This window comes from Lolium perenne, chromosome 5, assembly GCF_019359855.2.
Source record: "Lolium perenne isolate Kyuss_39 chromosome 5, Kyuss_2.0, whole genome shotgun sequence".
In the NCBI taxonomy this organism is placed as follows: domain Eukaryota; kingdom Viridiplantae; phylum Streptophyta; class Magnoliopsida; order Poales; family Poaceae; genus Lolium; species Lolium perenne.
Window position 1 is genome coordinate 149719304 of NC_067248.2, and position 23919 is coordinate 149743222.

General features: G+C 43.0%; 3 protein-coding genes across 3 annotated transcripts; 2 read left to right on the plus strand and 1 right to left on the minus strand.

Annotated features, from left to right (window-relative positions):
- Positions 1–9765: 9765 nt before the first annotated feature.
- LOC127303658 (uncharacterized) lies at positions 9766–12927 on the plus strand (the record flags this gene model as incomplete). The annotated part of the gene is made up of 2 exons (XM_051334365.1): positions 9766–10611; positions 11139–12927. Coding segments are annotated over 2 exons (2544 nt in total), but the record flags the coding sequence as incomplete, so codon positions are not given.
- An 8-nt stretch (positions 12928–12935) lies between these two features.
- Positions 12936–15512, minus strand: LOC127300224 (THO complex subunit 4B). The gene is made up of 5 exons (XM_051330309.2): positions 15201–15512; positions 14989–15117; positions 14609–14677; positions 14311–14498; positions 12936–13388 (listed from the first exon to the last, which is right to left on the minus strand). Exons 1-5 carry the CDS (start codon positions 15411–15413, stop codon positions 13151–13153), a joined length of 837 nt encoding a protein of 278 aa, XP_051186269.1. The 5' UTR covers positions 15414–15512; the 3' UTR covers positions 12936–13150.
- A 119-nt stretch (positions 15513–15631) lies between these two features.
- Positions 15632–18309, plus strand: LOC127300225 (autophagy-related protein 8D). The gene is made up of 5 exons (XM_051330310.1): positions 15632–15793; positions 15884–15939; positions 17662–17714; positions 17801–17919; positions 18013–18309. The coding sequence occupies exons 1-5, from the start codon at positions 15763–15765 to the stop codon at positions 18102–18104; spliced, it is 351 nt and encodes a 116-aa protein (XP_051186270.1). The 5' UTR covers positions 15632–15762; the 3' UTR covers positions 18105–18309.
- The last annotated feature ends 5610 nt before the right edge of the window (positions 18310–23919 follow it).

A 23919-nucleotide genomic window follows, 5' to 3' on the forward strand; every position in this document is an offset into this window, starting at 1 on the left:
CGATGTAACATATGTTGCATGCTTTTAAAAGAAAAGTAGGAATGCCTAAAAGCTAAAATTTATTTTGTGTATTGTATCTCTAATGCTCTTTTGAGTGATGATTTGTGATGTGCCTTATTCTTGCTAGTATACATAGATGTTTAACTTTAAGTATCATTGTTTGATGATGAACGAATAGTCTATGGATACTATTGCATGCTTTTAGACCTCTTGCTAGCCATAAGATTTGAATTCGTACACAAGCATAGACTTGTTTCCAAGCTCTACTCAAATTCAATGTCTATCATACCTACCTACCTAGCACTTGCTATTCCAAGTATAATATGTGTGTTTTTCCTCCAACCTTTTCAAAATTTTCTTTTTGTGTAATTTGAAGCTCATAAGAAAGTAATGTTCGGTAGGAAATACCACAATGCATGTTGTTGGTTTGACTGATTATGAGTAATGAGCTACACCGTAACCATGTTTACTGGGGAAGTCTTTCAACATTGCACTTTTGGGGTATTTCACCCTGCGTTAATCATCATTTATTTTGTTTAGTTGATGGCTATCTCTTGTGAAATAAGTAAAGGTTATTTAAGCAAGTAAGCATGCATTATTAGAGAAGAGCAATGAGCCGCTAACCGAAGCCATGCTTAGTCATGGTGGAAGTTTCAGCAACGAGCATCCACAATAGGAAGAGTGAAAAAAGAGTTGTGTGAAAAGAGAGTTGCGTGAAAAAAAAAGAGTATGATAAAAGAAATAAAAAAGAGTATGAGAAAAAAATGAGAGAGAGTTAGAGAGGATGCTCAACGTCTGTTGTTCATGTTGTCCCAGACTGGATGGCCTATAGTTGAGATGCACATCTCCTTTGGTCCTTTGTACAGGTGGCATGAAGGTACCCCATTGCGACATTTTGTTAAAACATGTATGTCCAAAGGTCTTGGTAACCCAAAGTTGACTAGCAAGAGGTGTAGTCCTTAGCATTCAAGAAAATGAGGCAACACTTACTCATAAGAGGTCAAACTCATGACACATAGACATCTTTATACGTTAGATACTTGGTACCCCATCCTTCTTATTATTATTGACATGAATTGCATAGCTTAAAACCATGTTTTATGCTCTCTACTTTTTATTTTATTGGAGGTTTAGCTCATGCATTTCCTGCTTACTTTCTTGATTTCAAGAGTCAAAAGAAATATTCCTGAAAAGAGAAGACAAAGAATCTTCCAACAATTCCATAGGATTTTCCCAAGCATGCTTTATGATTCATAATACTTATCATTCATGCGTGTTACTTACAATGCTATTTACTTTTATGCATGTTATGTAGAATGTAAGAGTTATCACTTTATGTGTTCATATTACTTATTGTTATTCTCTATTGATTGAACCTTGTGATACTTTGCATGATTATTTAGAAGCTATGTATTATAAAACTCCAAAGTTCATGTTAGTTTTATCACCTTCATGCTCGGGAGGAGCATAGGTTAAGCTTGGGGATGTTGATGCATGTAAAACACATACATGAACTTTGTCCTTTATAATATTTAATTCCAACATATTTGCAACATATATGATGATAATACCATGTTTTACATTTATTTATGGGGATTTACCAATGATCCCCTTTATTTGGTTTATAACCCTGCAGAATAGAAAAACCCTGTTTCACGTATTTTTCACTTTCAGAGACCTACAAAGAGTCAAATTGACCTGAGATTTTTGGAGCATCATTCTTTCATCATGAGAAACATCATAGACCCTGGAAGCACACCTGGAGAGGCCTGAGCGACAAACGAGCATAGGTGGTGCGGCCCAGAAGTCTGGTCGCGCCGTCCACCTCCGTTCAGTCGTCGATCGCCCGTTTTCCCTAACTCTTCCGTGAACCGACGTATTTTGCCCTAAAAACTCCTATATATATGGCCCCGAAGATTTCTCGGGAGGAGAGCACCGTAGAAAGATAGAAACACCAAAACAGAGGCTACTGTAGAGAAGATTGGAGGGAGAAACTCCGTCGGGATCACCGCCAGAGGGATTTCCACCTTCCCCAACGTCTTTATTATCATCACCATGACTAAGAGGGAGTAGTCCACCTCTGTACTACGGGTTTTTGATAGTATCTTAATCTATTTCTCTCTTGTTCTTCATAATACTTAGTGCCATATGAGCTGCCTATCATGATTGTGGCCATATCTGTAATACCTATGTGGTGGATCCTTGTTCTATGTTATTGTTTTATGAGATCTGATCTTATTATATTGTGAGATGTATTGGTAGATGTATATTATTTACCTCGTTCTTAAGTTTATATTCTGATCCAACATCTATGCAAGAGCGTGTGTGGAGTGATGTGTGTGTGTTAGATGGAGTAGCATGATTTTAGTGATTGGATAGTGATAATATGTTCATGATCTATTATGGTTTTGCCTTTCTTTTTCTATCCCACTGGGGATTAAGTGAATGCATGTGCTATGCTCATCATGTGACAGCAATCATGATATTGTTTGTTCAAGGTAGCATATTTGATATTTAAACTTCATGTCAAAGTACTTATTGCTATGCTCTGTTAATTCTTTGTACAAGATTGATGAAGTTTCTTTCTTGTGGAGCATAAGAGAGGTGTGTTGCATCATCTCTATGTTAGGACGTGATACTCATATTAATTCTGTTCTTACATATAATATTATTTGTACCTTTATATCTCATTGATAAATTGTTTTTGTCCACCACAACTTTATGAGAGAATATTCAAGTGAACCCATGAACCCCGGTCCACTTTTTATCATAAGAAAAACATTTATACTGCTTTTATATTATTTTCTATTTGCTGCACTATTTTTTTCCAAAAATACAAAAATATTTACTTTTCTTATTTGCATCCAAAACACCAAAAACAATTAACTTCTTTTACAGTTTTTACTTAGTTGCTTTGTCTAGTTTAGTTTCTACTTATTTTATTACTACTTGTGTTATTTACTTACGCGAAACCTTGTGCTTGAAAACCACACGGTGGAGTTGGGGATGCAAGACATTTATTTTCTTTGCAGGATTGCTTGAAGAAGAGAGAAGATGATACTTTTCCATCCAGTTTCCCGAAAGTTCGATATAAACCCTCGAGTCATACTTGTGGGAAAAATACTTCGCTGACGCAACTCTCTGCACTTGGAGTCCCAACGTCATCAATTGTCTCACCTAAAGGGACACTAAAGAACTGCAGAAGACATAGCTGCCTCGAGATTTAGGCGGTGTACCCTTGTTCTTATACCTGCACCGGCTAATAAGGGAAATCGTGTCACCAAGAGAGGATTTGGTTTGTAAATTGTAATTGTGGTTCAATTTTTTGCTTATTTTTATCCTTTACTTCGCCTTTTAATTTTATTTGGTTCTCGTCATTCTTCGTGTTCATCACCACCTACCAAGTCAATATGTGAATATCGGGCCAAACCATCATCTAGGGTGCGCCAAAATATCCAAGCCTCGCACAATCTAGCTAGGTTGTAATGGTTGAATTTGACGATTGCGGTGCCTATGGTACAAACACCAATTTATTTGTATTTTTTAAATATGTATGTATGCATGTACATAGAAACACTATTTGACACCATCAGGGTGTAGAAAAGTTACTTTGCACCAAACATATATTTACGTTGTTACATTCATAAATTTATGTTTTGTATACTAATAACAATGTTCGTATTGACTCACAAAAAAATGTGTTACAAAAATGATGTGTATGAGTCATTACAATGTAAATACATAAAAATACGTATTTTACATCGTATTCTTGTATATCATGCAAACAACAAACGTTGCGTCATGTCAATTTTTTCTTATGTCTTGCTCGACTACCGAAGTAGAAAATTTACGTTCCCTAAAAATCATGTACGGTTAAAAAGATACAGGATGGGTATGCGTCGATGAATTGAGTGCCGATGAACTAGACTGCATTTGATGAATCTGCGGCATAAACTTATTTTAAATATGCAGTATCGAGTTAGCGTATCTATTCTGCCAGAGCACTTTCGAAACCACAAAAATATTTTGCGGTAAACTGCAAACACTTTTGCGGTTTCATCATATGCAGTCCTTCCTAAGATGACTCAATTCATCTCTCCTTCACTGTTTCAAATCTCAGACCTTACATTTGAGAACTTCTTCTCTAGTACTCAGATCTTGTTGATATTTTGCTGAAAGGTAGAGATCTAGATCTACGACTGTATTGTACCAAAGGATATTTAATTCTCTCCTTGTTTTTATTTTGTGGGTCTTGTTACTCTTGGGTGTTTAGGCAGCCTAGAAAGAAGGAGTTTGCCGAGGATCAATGCCTTGTATGGATTGACCTTTGGGAAAGGTTCGAGAGCCTCCAAGGTGTGTAGTGGCTCCAAACAAGTTTGTAAAGGTTTGGTGATCGCCTTCAAAATTACCACTAGTGGATTGCGGCACTTTCCTTGTGTGGAAGACTTGAGGAGAAGAAGGTGATCTCTCCAACAGATATTAGCAACTCTTAAAGGTATGAACTTCTGAATCCCTCACGTGGCCATTTCACATCCTTGATTTTACTTGTTTTTCACAAGCTTTATCATTTTCTTGTTATTTTTGTGAGTTAGTTGTATATTACCTACAGGTTGTTTTCACCTAGTTGCATATCTAAAAAATATATATTAGTGTTATCACTATTTTTTTGCAAAAGAGTGTAAATATATTTGACCTCTTCGATCGTTTCAAAAGAGGAAGTAATCAAGCGAGCATATGGTGAAACCACGAAATATATTTGTTGCAAGCTCGATATCGGAATTTTCCAAGTTCGGCACATAATATTTGTGAGCAGGTCACTTTTTTTTAGATTGAACACTTGCTTTATTCATTCATAATATCATCAGCACAAAACGCGGGAAGCCCTAGGCGCTCTATGGGTGAAAGCCCAAGCGGAGATCGGTGGAGGTGCATATGCACATGACATCACGGTTCGTGCATTCTAGAGAGATCAGAAGAACCAAGCATGCAAGATATGTGTGGCAAAATTTCTTTACAATAATTTGGCACATGTTTGGCTGCCTACATGAGGGACAAGTGATCCTTTAGATGAAGTTTATGGAGAATGTGGTACCTATATGACGGTTCGGTCCAATCTCCCTGCCGAGGGAGGAGCATATCAATTTCTGAGTATAAATAGTAGAGTAAAATTTCTCTATGATATCCATCCATCCCATCTATTGATAAGAATATTGAAAATACATGCGAAATGTCTATTTTTAGCTATAGCCATTTGCGAGTATAAATTGCAAACGACATCCATATATAATAGCAAGAGCACCGTTAAGCCTTTTATAGAAGTCCTACATATTGTCTATATATACCGATTTGCATGTAGTTGTATTCTTTATTTTTTTCCTTCACATCACTAAAAGAAATATGTGGTCGACAAACCTTACAAATAGCTGAGATACACCGAAAAGTGTCTTTGACTCATGGGCACCAGTGCTCCTGCTGTTTAAAAAATTTCAAAAATGATACATATTTATTTCAAAAAAATCTGAAAATAAATCTGGCTATAATAAATAACCTAACCTACAAGCGTGTAAACTTTTAATATGAAATTATTTAGATTGTAGACTACAAAAAAGACAAAATCTGTTGTAATTTGGAGATTTGAAATATGTATACCTAGATCCACATGTTTGTTATTTTTGTGTAGCCCATAATTCTTTGTATTTGAAATTAAAATTTTGCACGTTTATGGGACAATTCATTGGCTACACCATGATTTTTTTTTGAAACACATAAATATGATTTTTATTTATTTTTTAATAGCAGGAGCACTAATGCCCAGAGCACCAAATCTCTGTCCGAGATACACCTATTATACATGCCATGTACCATTGGTTTGCTGCCACATATGTCCATCTCTCTAAGCCAATGGGGTATCTGTATATCCAGGCTCAATACAGATATAGCTGCCCAACCCCATTCCCCGCCATCAAAGAAATAGGCGCGGCGATTGAAGGGGAGAAACGAACTATTGGTTGTAACACATATCTATCAGTTTTTTAGTTTTTAAGAAAATATGAAATCTTTGTGCATGCATTCGTTGATAGAAAATCATATGTACAAGCCTATGAGGGGCAATACCTAGATTAGACTATACCCGACACCCCCCAAGTGGTAGGCACCACTAGAAGTAGCGCTGCGATCTCCACCGTCATCGCCCATGAGCGGGCTTCGACAACTATCCTGTTGAGCGGGCTAGCGATGACAATCTCCTTATTGTCGAAGATGATCATGTTTGGCTGCTTCTAGATTCATCATGTTTCGACGCTTCCAGATCCACCAATTGGTGAGCATAATCACCAAAGTGGTGCCTCATTGCGACACCGATGATCAAGAGGGTTGCCAGCCACTAGTCCACAAAATCTTCCCCAACAGAGGGGTAGAAGCTCTGCCATTTATTGTAACTTCGAAAATCAACATGCCCGGTTAATTGTTAGAAAATTATATTATAGGATTTCAAAGACGAAATCAGCTTTCAACACCCATGAAACAAGTGGCCAGGGGTGCTTTGATCATCATGTGGTCCAGCTAGCTAGCTAGCTAGGCCGGTTCAAATTAAAGAAGACCGAAGTACATTTTGCGTGAGCAATATATACACATTGTGAGCATGCCTATGCAAATTCAGTCAATGCAAATGGGAAAATATGGTGCATGCGTGTTCAAGGTGCACTAGCAAGAAGAGAAGAGGAAGGCTGGCTGCTTTAACCAACTTTGTTCTAGGTATGCTGGCCACCATGCGTTGCATTTCTACTGATTTTAAGCGGGAAAATTAGGTAGGAACATCAGGTGCCCCTTCCGTGCAATCCAAGGGCCAAAGGTACCTTAGATACTCTCTTCATGGCTCGGGCGCAACCAGGGTCGGCTCCGTACGTGGCCGACTGCACGGCAAACCAGCTCTCTCTCCCTCCCTCTGACTCTGACTGACTTTCATTCTCACGCACACACTCACCTTTTTCTGGAAACATTCTCTCACTCACTTTAGAAAAACAGCAATATATGCATCATGTAAAGCTGGCTAGCTAGAGATCAAAGTGGAATTCTTACAGACCGATATATACATACTCGATCGTGGGCTTTGCAAGGCGAGCTCTAGCCTACTTTTAACCCTTCTTCCATTTCAACCTTTCATGGCCTCCTGAGGCCATTCTGTCCCTGTTAAGTTCGGTCACTAACAATCTAGAATAACCTAGTCGCCACATCTCAGATCGATCATGCTCTCTCCAGCTTATTGGTTTGATACGTCAAACATTGCAGAAAAAGAAGATGGAATCCACTTATATATGTTCCCTCCCTCCATGTTGAGGTGGAACGCATTGATTCCTGTCATCGACTAACTATAGTACGTACCCCTTCAGCATTACCAAGCGGGCATGCATGCATGTATGCATATCAACCAAGCATTAAACTAAACATGCATATGCTAGTACTTATATTAAACCTTCAGGACATTGATCTCCTTTTTAGCCGCAATATATATACAAGTTCTCTTCAGGACATTGATGTGATCCTTACGTTGATTATCGGTGTTTTGTTTGAAATAAAACTTATACGTTACTTCAAATAAATTGAAAAATCATTATGAAAGTGTTTTTTTTTTGTCATGGATCTATAGTAGAGTATGTAGTAATATGGAAATTCGATGCATTATATTAAAAAATACTTATAGCTCCACGAATTTATCACCTCTTATAGTAAATCGTATACTGGTTTTTAATAACATTTTATATTATGATACGGAGGGAGCATATTGTAATACATTTTAATTTTGGTCCAAATACTTAACTATATATTACATGATCTGATGTATCACAGTATTAAGATTCACAAACAATCATGACAAATTTTTCCCTGGTGTAAAGCATAATGTAAGCATGATGTGAAGAGATTATTTTGCAATTTCTAAAAAATCACACATTTATTAAGTTAGTAGGTGTGTAATGAAGTATGTCTGACAATCGTAACAGAACAGTTAAACCAATACATATGTATGACTTTGTTAATTTGGTTACAATTATATGCTGCTCTGCTAATATTGAGATTCCACCACACAGCATAGAGTTGAGTGGCTGTGGTTGTAAACGAATGGCATCTCAAATGTTAAGCTAATGGTCCCCTAGCTAGGCTGAATTAGTACTAATAATTTCCTCTTCCGTTGGTGAGGACACATCATATCTCTCCTTATTCAGCCGGTTAAGAGTCCCAGATCGGGTGTACTATATAGATCTAGTTTAATTAACATTATGTTAGACATCCGCCATCTCTTTGTTATATATTGATTGTATATGGATTGGCTGAGTTTTCATGCATCACTCTTTCACTCTTTCATATGCGTGGAGATTGAGAATAACTGTACATATATGATACCCGGTATGGAGTACAGTGCTAGATCAATTAACCCGTCCGACTATGCAGCCATGTCAATATTGATGTTTTGTTTTTATATACCTAGATATGGAGTGTGATCCAAGTTAATCTCATGAATGAACGTTAAGTAATATATGTAAGTATTCATAACTAAGAATTTACCTAGGTTTGGAAAAGGAATTTCTATCGCAACTTGAAGGCATCTTCTAGTACATATAGAATTAGGTTCTTTCTAACTAAGGTGGCCTTTCGATCCTGCAATCGAGGGTTCCTTCAATTCATCAGGTGGAAAGGTTTTTCTTGGTGACACTATGCCTAGTATATTTGATTCAAAGGAATATTGCAAGGAAATGGGGGAGAGGGAGACCACTATTATCCTCGATCTGATCTCAGTCATAGATATTTTTCATCCTCGTTGGCACTATTTGATTCGAAAGAAAATGCATGGAGCCAAGGAGAGGGAACACACTTCTCTTTGATCTCAGTTGAACAGAAAAGACATTCTACAATTATTCTCCTGGTCATTTTGCAGAATTCCAATATATATAAATAGCTCTACAACGACCTAATTTGGTGGCACTAGTGACATCTTATTTCATTTTTACGCGTGATTTTATTTTCAATGACTGTTCTTATCAGGAGTCTTATGCTAATTTACCCTGTTTATGCTAACTAAACAGTAAAGTTTGCATGCATGTTTTGTAACATCCTTGTTAAAAAACAACTAATGTCATTGTTTCTAAAATTCTGTGAATCTAAGAGATTCTCATAATGAGGGGATTGGATAGGTTAACTAGAAAAGCTATCTCTTTATACACATATAAATATAAAAAAAAATGATTCCGGGGTGCAAACCCTTTTGCTTGTATCGGTTTGATGAGAGTTAACAAAACTTTTCTTATATAGAAAATAATACTCGCTCTGTTCCATATTGACTACCGCAGATTTGTGTAGATACACATGTATTTATACTCGGTTTAGTGTAGATATGTACGTACGAATCTAGATAACAACCTGTAACAGTTAATATATAACGGAGGCAGTATATAAAAGGCTAATTAATTTTCATATTTGACATCACAGTATATCATCCATGCATGTGTCGATCCATGTATACTAGCTAGAAGCATGTGTCACATCAATCGCTGACGTCTCCATACTGAAAGGCGGTGGAGCAACCAGAATGGCCACTAACACCAAGCACCTACTTTGCAGACAATATACAATGACGATAGCACGCATTTTTTGGTTTGTAGCTATATCTATATAAGCACATGCATACGATCTAGTACTACACCCCAAGCTAGCTTCATCTGTCGTCTTCTCCCGCTTGCATGCGACTGATCAAATCGCGGAACCCTGCATTGATCGAGCATGGGCGTGGCTGCAACCAGCAACGACAACGTTAGCGCTATGGCACCGTCGAAGATGAAACCGACAAATACTAGTACGAGCCGACGCTGGCGTTCGTCCCTGGCGTCGGGCCTCCGGGCCGCGCTGGCGTGCACCATCGTCGGCGTTGTCTCCGTCTACGCGCCGCCTGCCCTCCAGCGCCACCTCACTTTCCCGGCCTTCTCCTACGTGGTTACCGTCATCATCGTGACGGACGCGACCGTCGGCACTGCCCTGCGCGCGGCGGCCAGCGCGCTCCATGCCACCGTCATGGGCGCCGTCCCTTCCGTGGTGGCGCTGTGGCTGGCGCACCGCATGGGCGTCGCGGAGTCGGTGTGGGTCACGTCGGCGGTGGTGGCGCTGAGCACGTTCGCGGTGGCGCTGCCGGAGTCGCCGGGGCCAGTGGCGAAACGGATCGCGCTGGGGCAGATCATCATCATCTACGTGGCCAAGTTCAGGCGAGGGGAGCACCCGAGCCACGAGCTGGTGCTGGAGCACCCGGCCAACGTGGTGCTGTGCACGGCGCTGGGAGTGGCGGCCGCCCTGCTGGCCGTGCTGCTCCCTTGCCCGCGGTTCGCCACGCGGGAGGTGGAGGACAAGAGCAGGGCGTACATGGAGACCGCGGCGGAGCGGGTGAGGGTGCTCGTCGACGCGTTCCTCCTCACTGCCAACCACGACGACCACGACATGGACGGACAGGAAGGAGAAGCGGCAGTCTGCCACGCCAGACAGCGGCGATGGTGCATGGCAGCGTGCATGTCACAGGCCCACCGCCTGGCGTCAGCGAGCGCCGCCCTCCTCCGCAGGATAAGCTCCGTCAAGGTACACCAGCAAGCTAGCTATAACAATTAACAACTAGCTATAGCATGATGATCATGCCGCTGGAGAATATAATCTTGATTAACAAAGCAATCGTGCGCGCGTATCTGGTTCTCCAAAATTCCTGCTTGCGTAAGATGCAGCCGCTAGCGCGTATGCATGCCCGAAAGAGCCAGTAGATGCCAAAGCAAACCAGAGCTCTGCGATGCAGCGCTAGTGCTACTACTGGAGTCCTCGTCGGAAACCATGCATGCAAATATGCAATGCAAACCACCAGTGTTTGACCTTGGTCTCCAACTCTCCATACCGTCCATACGTACACTCATGCATGCATAATCACAGTTAATTAACTTATCAAAACTTGCATCTTGAAATATAATATGCCATGCATGTCGTCAGACCGGCAGTACTTGCTACTATTATTGTTGATCCATCTTTTCTTTTTGAGACATAGCAAATCCATTTCTTTTTATCATCTAGTCTAGGTATGATTTAAATACTGATGGCTCCATGCTATTGCTTGCACACAGGGCGATTTGCAGTGGGAGCGAGTGCCCGGAGTCCTGCGGCGGTGGATACCACAGCCGCCGGTGGCAGACCACGGCCGCATCGAGATGCCCATCAAAGGAATGGAGATCGCACTCACCAGTACCACCACCGCAACCGGCACCAATACTATGATCTGCAGCAGCAGCTGGCTGGAGCAGATGACAGACCAAATACGGCTCGCCATGCTCACCACACATCACCACAGCTGCGGTAGCAGCAGCGCCATGACGAAGAAGATGACCAAATCAGCATCAATGTTAACTGCTAGAACGATGACGACGTTGCCTGAGAGGCACGAGGAGCTGTCTCCTTTCCTCTTTCTCTTCTCCATGCATCTCCTCCATCGTGGCACCCTGCACTTGTCCTCCTCGCACCCGGACCAGACGACGACTGCTACCAGCTGCAAGGTAACGCCGGCTGCAGCATCTGCAGCCCAAGAATCAGACGACGATGACAACGACTACTTGTCCGATGAAGATGAAGAAGTGCAAGGTGGTGGATCAGAATCAGAAGGAGAAGAGGAGCCAAGCAAGACTAGCGCCTTAGAGACGACAAAGAAGCAGGGCGAGGGGAAGAAGAAGAGCATCTTGTCCGTACTAAGGCGGGGACTGGAATGGGAGAGGGTGGTGACGGCGGCCAAGTGCGCCGTGTCGCTGGGGCTCGCCGTCCTTCTCGGCCTCATCTTCAACAACGACCACGGATTCTGGTCGGGCCTCATCGTCGCCACCACCATGACGGCCGGCCGCGACTCCACATGGGCCGTGGCCATCGCGCGCGCACACGGCACCGCCATCGGCTCCGTCTACGGCGTGCTGGGCTGCCTACTCTCGCAGCAGCCGCACCTCATGGAGCTCCGCTTCCTGGCACTCCTTCCCTGGATCGTCCTCTCCACCTTCCTCAAGCGCAGCCGCGCGTACGGCCCCGCAGGCGGTATCGCGGCAGCGCTGTCGGGCATCATCATCGTCGGAAGGCGGTACGACGAGGTGCCCATGACATTCACCATCACCCGGCTGGTGGAGACCTTCATCGGGCTATCCTGCACCGTCGCCACGGACCTCGTGTTCCAGCGCAAGGCCAGGCCGACCGCCAGGGCCAGGGCGCAGCTCCACCGCAGCATCGCCGCGCTGCGGGAGTGCGTCGATGGACTTGCATCAACGTCATCAGCGAACCAGCAGCTCAAGATGTTGCTGGAGCAGGTGGCGCTGCTGAAGAAATACGCAGCAGAGGCTGCTAGCGAACCGAATTTCCTGTGGCTTGCGCCATTCCCGGCGAGCTGCTATGACAAGGTTCAATGCAGCCTGACCAGGATGGCGCAACTGATAGGGCTGTACCAGCACGGACGAGCCATCATCGTCGGCACCACCGGCAGCAGCCAGGTGCTAGGCTCCAACATGAAGCGCTTCCACAGCCTCCTCTCCACATCCCTGGAGGCACTGCTGGAGGACAACGAAGCCGACCTCGAGGCTGGCAAAGGGATCTTCTGCCAGGACATGGTGGTGGTCAAGTCCTTCCTTGGCCATGCAAGGGAGGCATTATCACAGCAGCAACATGGGCAAGAAGAAGAGCAATTAGCTGCTGTTTGCTTGGGTTCCATTGGATTCTGTATGGGCGAGATGATGAAGGAGGCACAGCAACTGGAGTCTCACATGCTGGACCTCAGCCTCCAACCTAGTTGCTGATGCTGCCAGACTAAAATGTTCATGTAAATCTTACTATCAGTGCATTGCATTGTTCAGAGAAAGAAAGAAGAACATACTGATTTGATAACTAAACAACACTTGGCAGCAAATCTGAAACTTGCAATTGCACTTCATAAAATCTCATCCAGTTCTTGTCTTCTCAACTGATACAAGTGATGACACTCTCCCTTACAAGGACCAACACCATCGATGGATATATGCTTGTATTCCTCCGAAAAACATGTTCACAAATCACATTCTAATACATGCCTGCATCTATTCCTACACAAAGCTATACTGGCTGCCAGAAGAATTTAGCTGGTCTGCATCGCCTGCGAGTGGTACTTGTCCAGATCAGCGTCTAGATCATTGGCAGAAACTAGCTGACTGCCACGCCCTCCCCTACCCCGCCCACGCACAACAGCACCACGCCCTCGCCCACGCTCGCCAAATCCACCTCCGCCCCGAGGCCATCCTCGACCACGACCACCCCCGACAAATCCACCTCTGCCACGAGGCCATCCTCGACCACCAACATCTCCTCCAGGTGCGCTGCAAATTGAGAGGAGGAGGATTGTGTCACTTGCTCCAAATCTTCTGAATAATCCAGCGCAACACAGTTGAACTCATATATGGCAATGCAATTTGAACTTAGCGACTAACAATACTCAATTTTGTTACGACTTATACCTGTCAGACTCTCTAGTAGCATGTGAATCTATGTGACAAGAACATTTGGTTCCTTGGGCTAGCCCAAGCAATTGGCAAGGCTTTGGTGTTTGGTGGAGCTAAAAAAAAGATCTTTACTAGCTCATGGGCAAGGATATCTCTGCCAGATTGGCTCTCCCTGTGGACATAGTCTGCTTGCTCTCACCCTAGTACTAATGTTGAGATCGACTAAATAAATATCGCACAATATTTTGGGCAATGATTATATTTCCTACAAGCAAACACATGCATACACACTCATTTTATGATTCCAAGCAACAGGACAAAACACGTAGCATGCTACCCTTGCTTCTTAAAGCTATTACTCACGTAGGCTAGTTTCGTTGGCTCGCACAACAAGCTGGGCAAACAAGCCAAGCATGCTAAATATCAAGACAGTGTACTGCATTTGCAGTACTACTACAACATAAAAATTTCCAGATTATCCTAGTAGAAATGTGGTGGACAAATGCAATCCATGCCTAACCTTGAATTTTTAACACTGGAGATGGTAGGATCCCGCAAAAGGTAAAAATTAAGAACACACTTACTTCGTAACTAACTACACAATACTAACCCTGCTGGTGAACCTATAACAGAAAGTATCTCAGCTGCTTCCTAATTGTTCAAATGATAATCAACCCCAAGGGTAAGGAGTTTACTTAGACAACAGTGTTAGCTTGACAGTAATTCTGAGAAAAAATGTTCCCATAGGTCACAGTTTTATGGGTAAAGAAGATCAGTAAATGCGATAACTGGTACTAACCTTCTGGGCGGAAAATTGAAGTTTCCCAATGCCGGGGTATTCAATGTAAAGATGGCAGGTGCTTGTGCCGCAATATTTGTTCCGATGAACTCAATTTTCATAGGTTTGCCATCAAGCTGCACATTGTTGTATCTCTTAAGAGCAGCTAGAGCATCCGATCTTCTTGCGAATACAACCTCAGCAGTTCCCTGGCAGAACATTGTTACAGTAATGAGATGATCTGTGAGCAACTGAACAAAGTGGAAGGTGCTGGAAGGGAGATACTACAGCGAAATTAAGAGGTGCAGGGGTTTGAAACCTTTGATCTGCCACTCTTGTCATAGTTAATGGAGTAACGCTCGACGTCGCCCACCTCAGAAAACAGTTCCTGGGAGCAGTAAGAAGCAGGGTAAATTAAATGAGACGGTAAATACAGAGAATACACTTGCATATCAAAGGCAGGGAGCTAAATAATCTGGTACGGTCAGGCCGTAAGAGAACACGCCAAAGAATGAAAATGTCAATTCCGTAGAGTTGATCGTGATGAAACTGTGGATGACTTGCTATGTTATCCTAGTTGTTGAAACCAAGGTATGGTGAGTTGGCAGCAAAAATGAGATTTTTCTGCGTGGTATCAGAGCATAGAGAGACTAGTATTCCTAGGGTTCTAGGAGTAGGAAGGTCAAAGTGGCTTATTACCTTGATGTCCTCGTTGGAGACGTTGTAGTCGAGGTTGGAGATGTAGAGCTTGCCCGACTCAGCCACGGCCGGCGCCGCCACCATGGGCATCTGCTGGGCCTGGGCAGCATACGCATAAGCCGGCGGCGCCTGCGCTCCCACAAACAAAGCAAGATTAGTAAAATTGAGGACCCCTTAGCCGACCAGAAGCAGGAAGAGGAATTCACCGATACCTGGTGCCGGAAGTTGGCTTGGTGGTAGGGCGCGGCGGCAGCGCGGGTGGCGGCGCGCGCCTGGAAGCGGCGGCCCGCGGGCGCGGGCCCTCCAGACGCGGAGGCCGGGGCGGATGCCGGGTTGCGGCGGCCGCGGCGGCTCTGGGACTGAGCGGAGGAGGACTTGTTCTTGGTGATGAGGTCATCGAGGGACATGTCCAGGGCGTCCGCCATCTCCGGCAGCCGAGGTAGATTCGAAGGGCGGCGGCGGGTCGGCGGCGGGGGAGGAGGACGGAGGAGTGGACTGGGAGACGGCAGCAGTAATAATTGGCGAGAGAAGAAGTAGGAGCCCAGCTTGCATTTCTTCTAGCTGGGCCCAGCCACTGCTGGGCCGTAATGGGCCGGGCTGGGCCACTTTTGGCCCACTGACTTTCCGTATTGTCATCGTCTTCCTCTTCCCCTGTTCTTCCACAAGACCACAAAGGAAAGCAAGAGAGGGGATAACTTCACCGTCTTCGCCATCGCCGACCGCCTGCCGTCCCCCAACAACAAGCGAAGCCAGCAAGGAAGCAAGCGATTGAGGATGAAATCCTTCAAGAAGGAATTCACCTTGGGTTCGTATCCTACTACCTGACTCCGCTTCTTCTAGATATATTTCTTGTTTCGTTTGGATGCTGAATTTGCTGATGGATGGACGGATGCAGAGGAGAGGGCGAACGAGTCGGCCTCCATGATCGCCAACTACCCAGGCAGGATCCCCGTATGTATATCCCCCTCTACTTTGCCGCTCCAGAACTGGATATGCTTGCTGATTTAGGATTAGGGTTCCTCTCGAAATAACAAGCAGGAGTAGGGTTCCCTAGCATACTAGATTCGCACCCAACCTCTTCGATTGATTGAACGTTGTTGAATTGTAGCTCATGTACATAGTGTGGTCCTGCTCATATGAGTTTGGCAAGAGATTAAAATAGGAATACTCTTACCAGATCAGCTTCTACTTATGAAGGTTTTCAGCTGCGCTTCATTCCAGCGGTGGAGAGCCTATGCAAACCACAAGCTTAACTGTTTAACTTGAGAAGCCGAACCTGATACCCAGCTACATATCACATAGTGAATTACCAAAGTTGACAACCGCAAATCCATGATGGCTACAAGATTAAAGACTTCATGTGTATGGCATAACTGTACGTGTCCATAGGCAATAGTATTAAAAGTGGTAGCGCTCGGATTCGAACCTTGGCGGCATCATAGGTGTTTTGGGCTTTTGATTTCCCTGTTAATTCAGCCGAAGCTGGACATGTGTTACCAATTATTTTGCCATTTGTTTTTCTTTTGGAAGCCCTTGTTTTTCAACATTGGTGCATTTTCCGTCATTTGGAATAAATTTTAAGATGTTTGCATCATTCAATGCAGAGGCCTGGAGTGATCTTGCATTTCTGAAATTTACTGATTAAGATTGTAGTTCAACAATCCATGTGGGTTAAACCGGTTCAGTATGTTCAAACTAACTAATCACCCCCAGAATGCCCGAATCCATAAATGAGATATCACCATATAATAAGAGCAACTCCCAAGCTAACTCTCAGAGCAGCAGTAACCATACTTCAAAGTTGACTAGAATTGCGGCTACCAGAGTAAGAGATGGCCTGTGGCCTGGTCTGCAGCTTACATGGATTGCACCCTGCCCATGAAGAAACCCCTGAAACGGTTATCTTTTGCCTGGGCAAAGTAGAACTCACAGGCCCATGTGTGGTTGATAACGCCATCACCGCTCGATGCAGTACACTGGGGAATCCTGACAGCTTCCCAGGGTCGGCAGATGCTGGCTCTGCCCCTCCTTTATTTGTTGTTGGTTGTCTCCAGATTTTGTAGTTATTCTTCCATTTATGCACTTTAGTAAAAGATACCACTCTGCTATCGTAGAAAACATGAACTTAGAAACTGTGGAGAGTCGCATATAGCTGAACAATTATACAGTCCCACGAATCTTTGTTCGCATAGCTATGCACTGTGTGTACTGTTCTTTTATTTGTGTTCTTGCTGTCAGAAGAGTCTATTTGCATATTGAAATCTGACGTTAGGATGTATTTTTTGTTGGTTATCAGGAATTTGGTCATGTTTTTAATCCATCGCCAGTTTGTCACCTTGCGTGTTGTATACCCCTTATGTCTGTGTGTTCCTGTTCACCTCAAATGTCCTGTTCAACTCCAATGTGTTCTTCTGAACATTGGATACACTGGCCTTAAAGAGATTAATCTCAAGAACTCAAACAAAGTCTCAATTATTCACCTTTTCCACCGAGGCATTCTACTCTCGAGAAATTTACTTAAATTGATGAGATTTGGGGCTAGATTATCAATTTTATACTCCATTTATGGTTCTCCAAAAAAATCCACATTTCTCTCTATCCGTTTATTTCTTCATCAAATGTGTTGTTTGTATACATGTTGCTTCATCATTATGCTCATGTTTGCATTTGCAGGTCATAGTTGAAAGGTTCTCGCGGAGTAATCTTCCTGAAATGGAAAAGAGGAAGTAGGCAAATCTCCAGACCAGATTTATCTGCATAATGTTTGTCTGCTATATGTAGGATTAATTAACTTAGCCGATTGTGATGGCAGGTACCTGGTTCCATGTGATATGCCAGTTGGGCAGTTCATTTTTATACTGCGTTCCAGGTTGCATCTGTCTCAAGGAACGGCTCTTTTCGTCTTTGTGAACAACACTTTGCCCCAAACAGGTGTGCTCTCAGTTACTCACATTGGTATTGCACGTATATCCTTCTGTTAAAAGGTGTTTGTTACTTTGATTTAATTTGTTAGCATTTTTGCAGCTAACCTGATGGGGAGTGTGTATGATTCCTACAAAGATAAGGATGATGGCTTCCTGTACATGTGCTACAGCAGCGAGAAGACATTTGGGTGATCCATCATAGATATGCAAGTCAACACGTTTACTAGTAGTGCAGTCCATCCAATGTACATATTGTGCTCTCATTCTCTTATCTTAATGTTTAGTTGATCAGAAGCCTGCTGATCTCGTAATTTATTTTAGTTGTGTCTTGTATCTATACTGTTGTACTCTGTGATTAATAATGTTATTCCCTCCGGTTCATATTAATTGACTCTAATATGGATGTATCTAGACTATCATGAAAATAAACTTGTCTCCTTGATAATATTACGGTTGTATAGACACGCAGATACTAGTAGATTATACAGCTTGAGTATCATGGGGGAAAAAAACTTGTCGCCTGCAAAGTCCTTGGCAAGGATGTGGGCATATATGTAAAAAGTATAGGTGATGATGTTTGATGAAAACAGAACAGTTAGATTTCATATCTAGTCTACCTCAATTTGCTTGGGAAAAAGAATACTTTTTGCCAAATTATCTTTTAGTTATGAAGGTTTTCATCTGTGTTTAGTTTCAGTGGTGGAGTCAGGAATAGGGTTCCCTCACATACGAAAGGTTGAAACAACAATGTCTCTGTTGAAACAACAATGTCTCTGTTACGTTAAATGATTGATATTGTTAGATTTGTACCGGAAAAAACCTTTCTAATTCTTTATCCGTTCTATAAAAATTGTCTGAGATTTTTTTATTTAGATGTATTTAGATAGTAAATAGCATCTAGATACATCGAAATTTTAACAAATCTCAGACAAGTTTCGTAACTTTATCAATTTTATATTTAATATTTCTGATATAATGCCGTGTTGACATACAAAGTCCACGCGCATATACGTCATTGCTTAGCTAAACTGTCGGCATTCCAAGTCCATGTGCTGATGCGCATATGCGTCATTGCTTAGCTGATGAAGAGTAACGCCATTGTCATCGTCATTTTTCTGAGTAGTCCAGCTATTTAGGAATAATGATCTTGAAATGTTACATCGGAGACGCCGCCAATGCTAACACCGGTCGTCGGATAGATCGGGATCATCTGCAGTACGTGGCAGGCAGTATGCATGTGACCTGAAGAGGACAGAGAACGAAATCAGTAGAGAAGACACGCGATCGATGGAGGGGTACCATCATCATCGATTAAATTAATTTCTGTGGGGAGTGAGCGATTGACTTTTCTTCAGCCACAAATGGCCGAATCGATATAAGATAAAGAGGAAACCTCTTACAAAGTAAGCCAAAAGAAATGTTAAAAGAGAAGGTGGGAAGCCACCATCTCGAAATCGAGCATGAAAACCGGACAAGCTACACGTAGCACTAGACAACCTAGACTACCAAATGAGCCGAAGAAGCTTCATGCTAGGCAAGACACTTGAAGCTATAGCCAACAGAACCTGAGCTCCATGGCAGCGCCCTCAAGAGGGTTACGATGCGTCACGATAAAGCTGTCGAGTTCAAAATAAACTAGGGTTTTCACCTGGAACCCTGACACAGGAAGGGGACCCGCAACGGCGCCCCCAATAGGGAGAACGACACCCGCATTCATCGACGCCGCCGGCGCCGTAGCGCGGAACTTTCACTTGGACCCTCAGCCATGTCACTTGATGGTCGCCGAAACAAACAACCGACAGGAACACCAACACCACATCAAGGCCTCCAAATCTAGCCTGAGTACTGCCACCACGAAGACGACGACACCACCGCTGCAATGTTGCCCGTCGCTAAGAAAACGTGCAACCTCTCCATCTCAGGCCGCCCATCCATGTCCCTGCGCAACATGACCAGTCTCAAGAGCAACAACCATGCCCACCGATCCGTGAGGGTGCCGCCAGATCCGAGCCCGCCGGACCAGATTTGGCCCGACCGCACACAAAGGCCAATGGCACCTTGATACGTTGCAAACGTATCTATAATTTGTGATGCTTCATGCTTGTTTTACACCAATTTCTATATGTTTTGTTTACACTTCGTTGCATTTTTATGCATTTTCCGAAACTAACCTATTGAGAAGGTGCCACAGTGCCAGTTCCATGTTTTGTATTTCAGAAAATTTGTACATGAAATATTCTCGGAATTGGACGAAACAAAAGCCGAAGTTCCTATTTTACTGTAACGAAGACGGAGTCCAGAGGAGAGACGAAGAAGTACCACAAGGCGAACACACCCGCCTGGGCGCGGGCCACCCCTGGCCGCGCCTAAGGGTGGTGTGGACCCTCGGGCTCCCACCGACCTCGCCCTTCCGCCTATTTATTCACCTGTTCGGGAAAAACCTAAATGCCTGAGCCCCATCCACGAAAAGTTTCGTCACGGCCACCATGCCGACCCTAGCTCGGGAGGGTTCTGAAGCTCTTTCCGGCACCCTGCCGGAGAGGTAGATCATCACCGGAGGCCTCTACATCACCATTCCCGCCTCTGAAGTGGTGCATGATCTAGTTCATCTCTAGACTACGGGTCCATAGCAGTAGCTAGATGGTTGTCTTCTCCAATTTATGCTTCATGTTTAGATCTTGTGAGCTACCTATCATGATCAAGATCATCTTTATGTAATGCTACATGTTGTGTTTTCTGGGATCCGATGAATATTGAATACTATGGTTGAGATTGATTATATACTTGTCATATGTTATTTGTGATCTTGCATGCTCTCCATTGCTAGTAGATTCTCTCACCAAGTATGTGCTTGTGACTCCAAGAGGGAGTATTTATGCTCGATAGTGGGTTCATGTCTTAATCTGGGAGAGTGACAATAACTTCTAAGATTGTAGATGTGATGTTGCTACTCGGGAGAAAACAACAATGTTTTATCTAAGGATAATTCTATTGTTTACTGTACACACTTTGCTTAATGCAATAATCTGTTGCTTGCAACTTAATACTGAAAGGGTGTGGACGCTAACCGAAAGGTGAATTATTAGTCATAGACGCAGTTGGATTGTGGTCTATGCATTATGTTGTAATGCCCAAATGAATCTCATAGTAATCATCTTGTCTTGTATGGTCTTTATTCTATCAATTTCCCATCTGTAATTTGTTCACCCAGCATGTTATTTATTTTTATGGAGAGACACCTCTAGTGAACTGTGGATCCCGGTCCTTTCTTTTACACTGATAAAATCATCTACTGCAAACACCTGTTAAGTTTACTTACTGCAAGCACTGTTCTCTTTAATTCCACAGCAAACAAACATCTCTTTCCACATTATACGGTTAATCCTTTGTTTTCAGCAAAACCGGCGAGATTGATAACCTCACTGTAAGTTGGGGCAAAGTATTTTGTTTGTGTTGTGTGCAGGTTCCACGGTTTTGCTAATGCCGGTAGTGCGCCCTGCGAAAAGTCAGCCATCAACACCTTCATAAGTCATTTCTTTCTCCTACTAGTCGATTCAACCTTAATTTCTTACTGAGGGAAAACTTGCTATTGTGCTCATCATACCTTCCTTTTGGGGATCCCCAGCGGTGTGCTCTGCACGCATCAAGGCTTTTTTGGCGATGTTGCTTGGGAGAAAGAAGATTTCTGCAAGGGAAGTCTCTCATCTCCAATCTCTTTACTTTGTTATTGTTTTGTTTGGTTTATTTTACTTTGTCTTGTTTGCTTCTTTATATCAAAAACACACAAAAAATAGTTTCTATTATAGCTTTTACTTATGTTGCTTTTTTTAAATTTTGCGAAAATGGGTACTCCTAAGAACACTAAGTTGTGTGACTTTAGTAGCACAAACAACAATAATTTTATTTGTACACCTATTGCTCCACCTACTTCGGAAGCATCTTTCTATGAAATTAAACTTGCTTTGTTAAATCTTGTTATGAAAGAGCAATTTTCTGGTGTTAGTATTGATGATGTTGCTTCTCACCTTAATAATTTTGTTGAACTTTGTGAGATACAAAAGTATAAGGATGTAGATGGTGACATTATTAAACTGAAATTGTTTCCTTTCTATTTAAGAGGGAGATCTAAAGATTGGTTGATATCTTTGCCTAGAAATAGTATTGATTCTTGGGTTAAATGCGAAGATGCTTTCATTGGAAAATATTATCCTCCTGCTAAGATTATATCCTTGAGAAGTGACATAATGAAATTTAGACAATTTGATAATGAACATGTTGCTCAAGCATGGGAAAGAATTAAATCTTTGGTAAAGAATTGTCCCACTCATGGATTGACTACTTGGATGATCATCCAAAAAAATTATGCAGGACGGAATTTTTCTTCAAAAAACCTTCTGGATTCAGCTGCTGGAGGTAACTTTATGTAAATTACTTTGGGGGCTTCAACAAAACTCCTTGATGATATGATGATAAATTATTTTGAATGGCACACCGAGAGGACTCCACAAGGTAAGAACGTAAATTCTGTTGAAGAAATCTCCTCCTTGAGTGATAAAATTGATACAATTATATTTATGCTTGTTAATGGTAAAGCTCATGTTGATCCGAATAACGTTCCTTTAGCTTCTTTGGTTGCTCAAGAAGAGCATGTTGATATGAACTTCATTAAAAACAATAACTTTAACAATGCTTATAGGAATAATTTTGGTAGTAACAATTATAGGCAATATCCTTCTAATAATGGTAATTCTTATGGTAATTCCTACAGCAATAATAGAACTACACTGATGTCTACGCACGCTTCTATTCCTGTAGACAGTGTTGGGCCTCCAAGAGCAGAGGTTTGTAGAACAGCAGCAAGTTTCCCTTAAGTGAATCACCCAAGGTTTATCGAACTCAGGGAGGTAGAGGTCAAAGATATCCCTCTCAAGCAACCCTGCAATTAAGATACAAGAAGTCTCGTGTGTCCCCAACACACCTAATACACTTGTCAGATGTATAGGTGCACTAGTTCGGCGAAGAATAGTGAAATACAAGTAATATGGATGATTATAAGTAGTAATTGCAATCTGAAATAAAAATGGCAGCAAGCGAACATGTAGCAGAACTTGTTGGAAACGGTGTTTCAATGCTTAGAAACAAGTCCTACGGATCATACTTTCACTAGTGGACACTCTCAACAATGATCACATAACTGAATAAATAAATACTACTCTCAAACACTCTCTTGTTGGATAACAAACACCATTCATTGTGTAGGGCTGCAAAAGCACACCTCAAGCCGGAGTAAACAAGCTCCACAACATCATAAAGGAATCACACACGATGCGCACACTGTCACTATCACACCGTGGAGAGTGACTCCGGAGTTCATATTAAAGTAACCTCTAGAATGCATAATAGACAAGAGCAACATCTACATATTCAACTGGATTACAAAGATCATGATCACATAAAGATCACACCATGGGAGAGAGAGATGAACCACATAGCTACCGGTAGAGCCCTCAGCCTCGGGGGAGAACTACTCCCTCCTCATCATGGGAGTCACCAGCGGCGATGAAGATGGCGGTGATGTCGATGGAGATGACTCCGGGGGCAATTCCCCGTCTCGGCGGTGTGCCGGAACAGAGATTCTGTCCCCCGAAACTTGTCGTCGATGGCGGCGGCGCTGCGGAACCCTTTGTGGAATATGACTGGCTTCTTTAGGGTTTTTACTTCTGGGAGAATATATAGGCGGAGGGGCAGCGTCGAAGGAGCCAGGGGTGGGCTCCCCACACCTGGGCGCGGCAGTGGGCCCAGCCGCGCTGCCCTATGGTGTGGGGGCCCCTTGGCCCCCCTCTGGCCCTTCTCTGGCTCTCTGGGTCCGTCTCGGCAAAATATTGACTTCTGTCTTCGTGGGGTCCAATTCCGAGAATATTTCCTGTGTAGAATTTCTGAAACCAAAAACTGCAGAAAACAGGAACTGGCGCTTCGGCATCTTGTTAATAGGTTAGTCCCGGAAAAT

Excerpts from the sequence above, each read along its gene's own strand:
- LOC127300224 (XM_051330309.2), bottom strand. The coding sequence starts at position 15,413 with ATGGCGGACGCCCTGGACATGTCCCTCGATGACCTCATCACCAAGAAC. Across the intron at positions 14,499-14,608 it reads ACAAGAGTGGCAGATCAAAG|GGAACTGCTGAGGTTGTATT; the intron begins GTTTCAAACCCC and ends ATGTTCTGCCAG. Across the intron at positions 13,389-14,310 it reads TTCAATTTTCCGCCCAGAAG|CGCACCTGGAGGAGATGTTG; the intron begins GTTAGTACCAGT and ends CTCAATTTGCAG.
- LOC127300225 (XM_051330310.1), top strand. The coding sequence starts at position 15,763 with ATGAAATCCTTCAAGAAGGAATTCACCTTGG. Across the intron at positions 15,794-15,883 it reads CAAGAAGGAATTCACCTTGG|AGGAGAGGGCGAACGAGTCG; the intron begins GTTCGTATCCTA and ends GGACGGATGCAG. Across the intron at positions 17,920-18,012 it reads CAACACTTTGCCCCAAACAG|CTAACCTGATGGGGAGTGTG; the intron begins GTGTGCTCTCAG and ends GCATTTTTGCAG.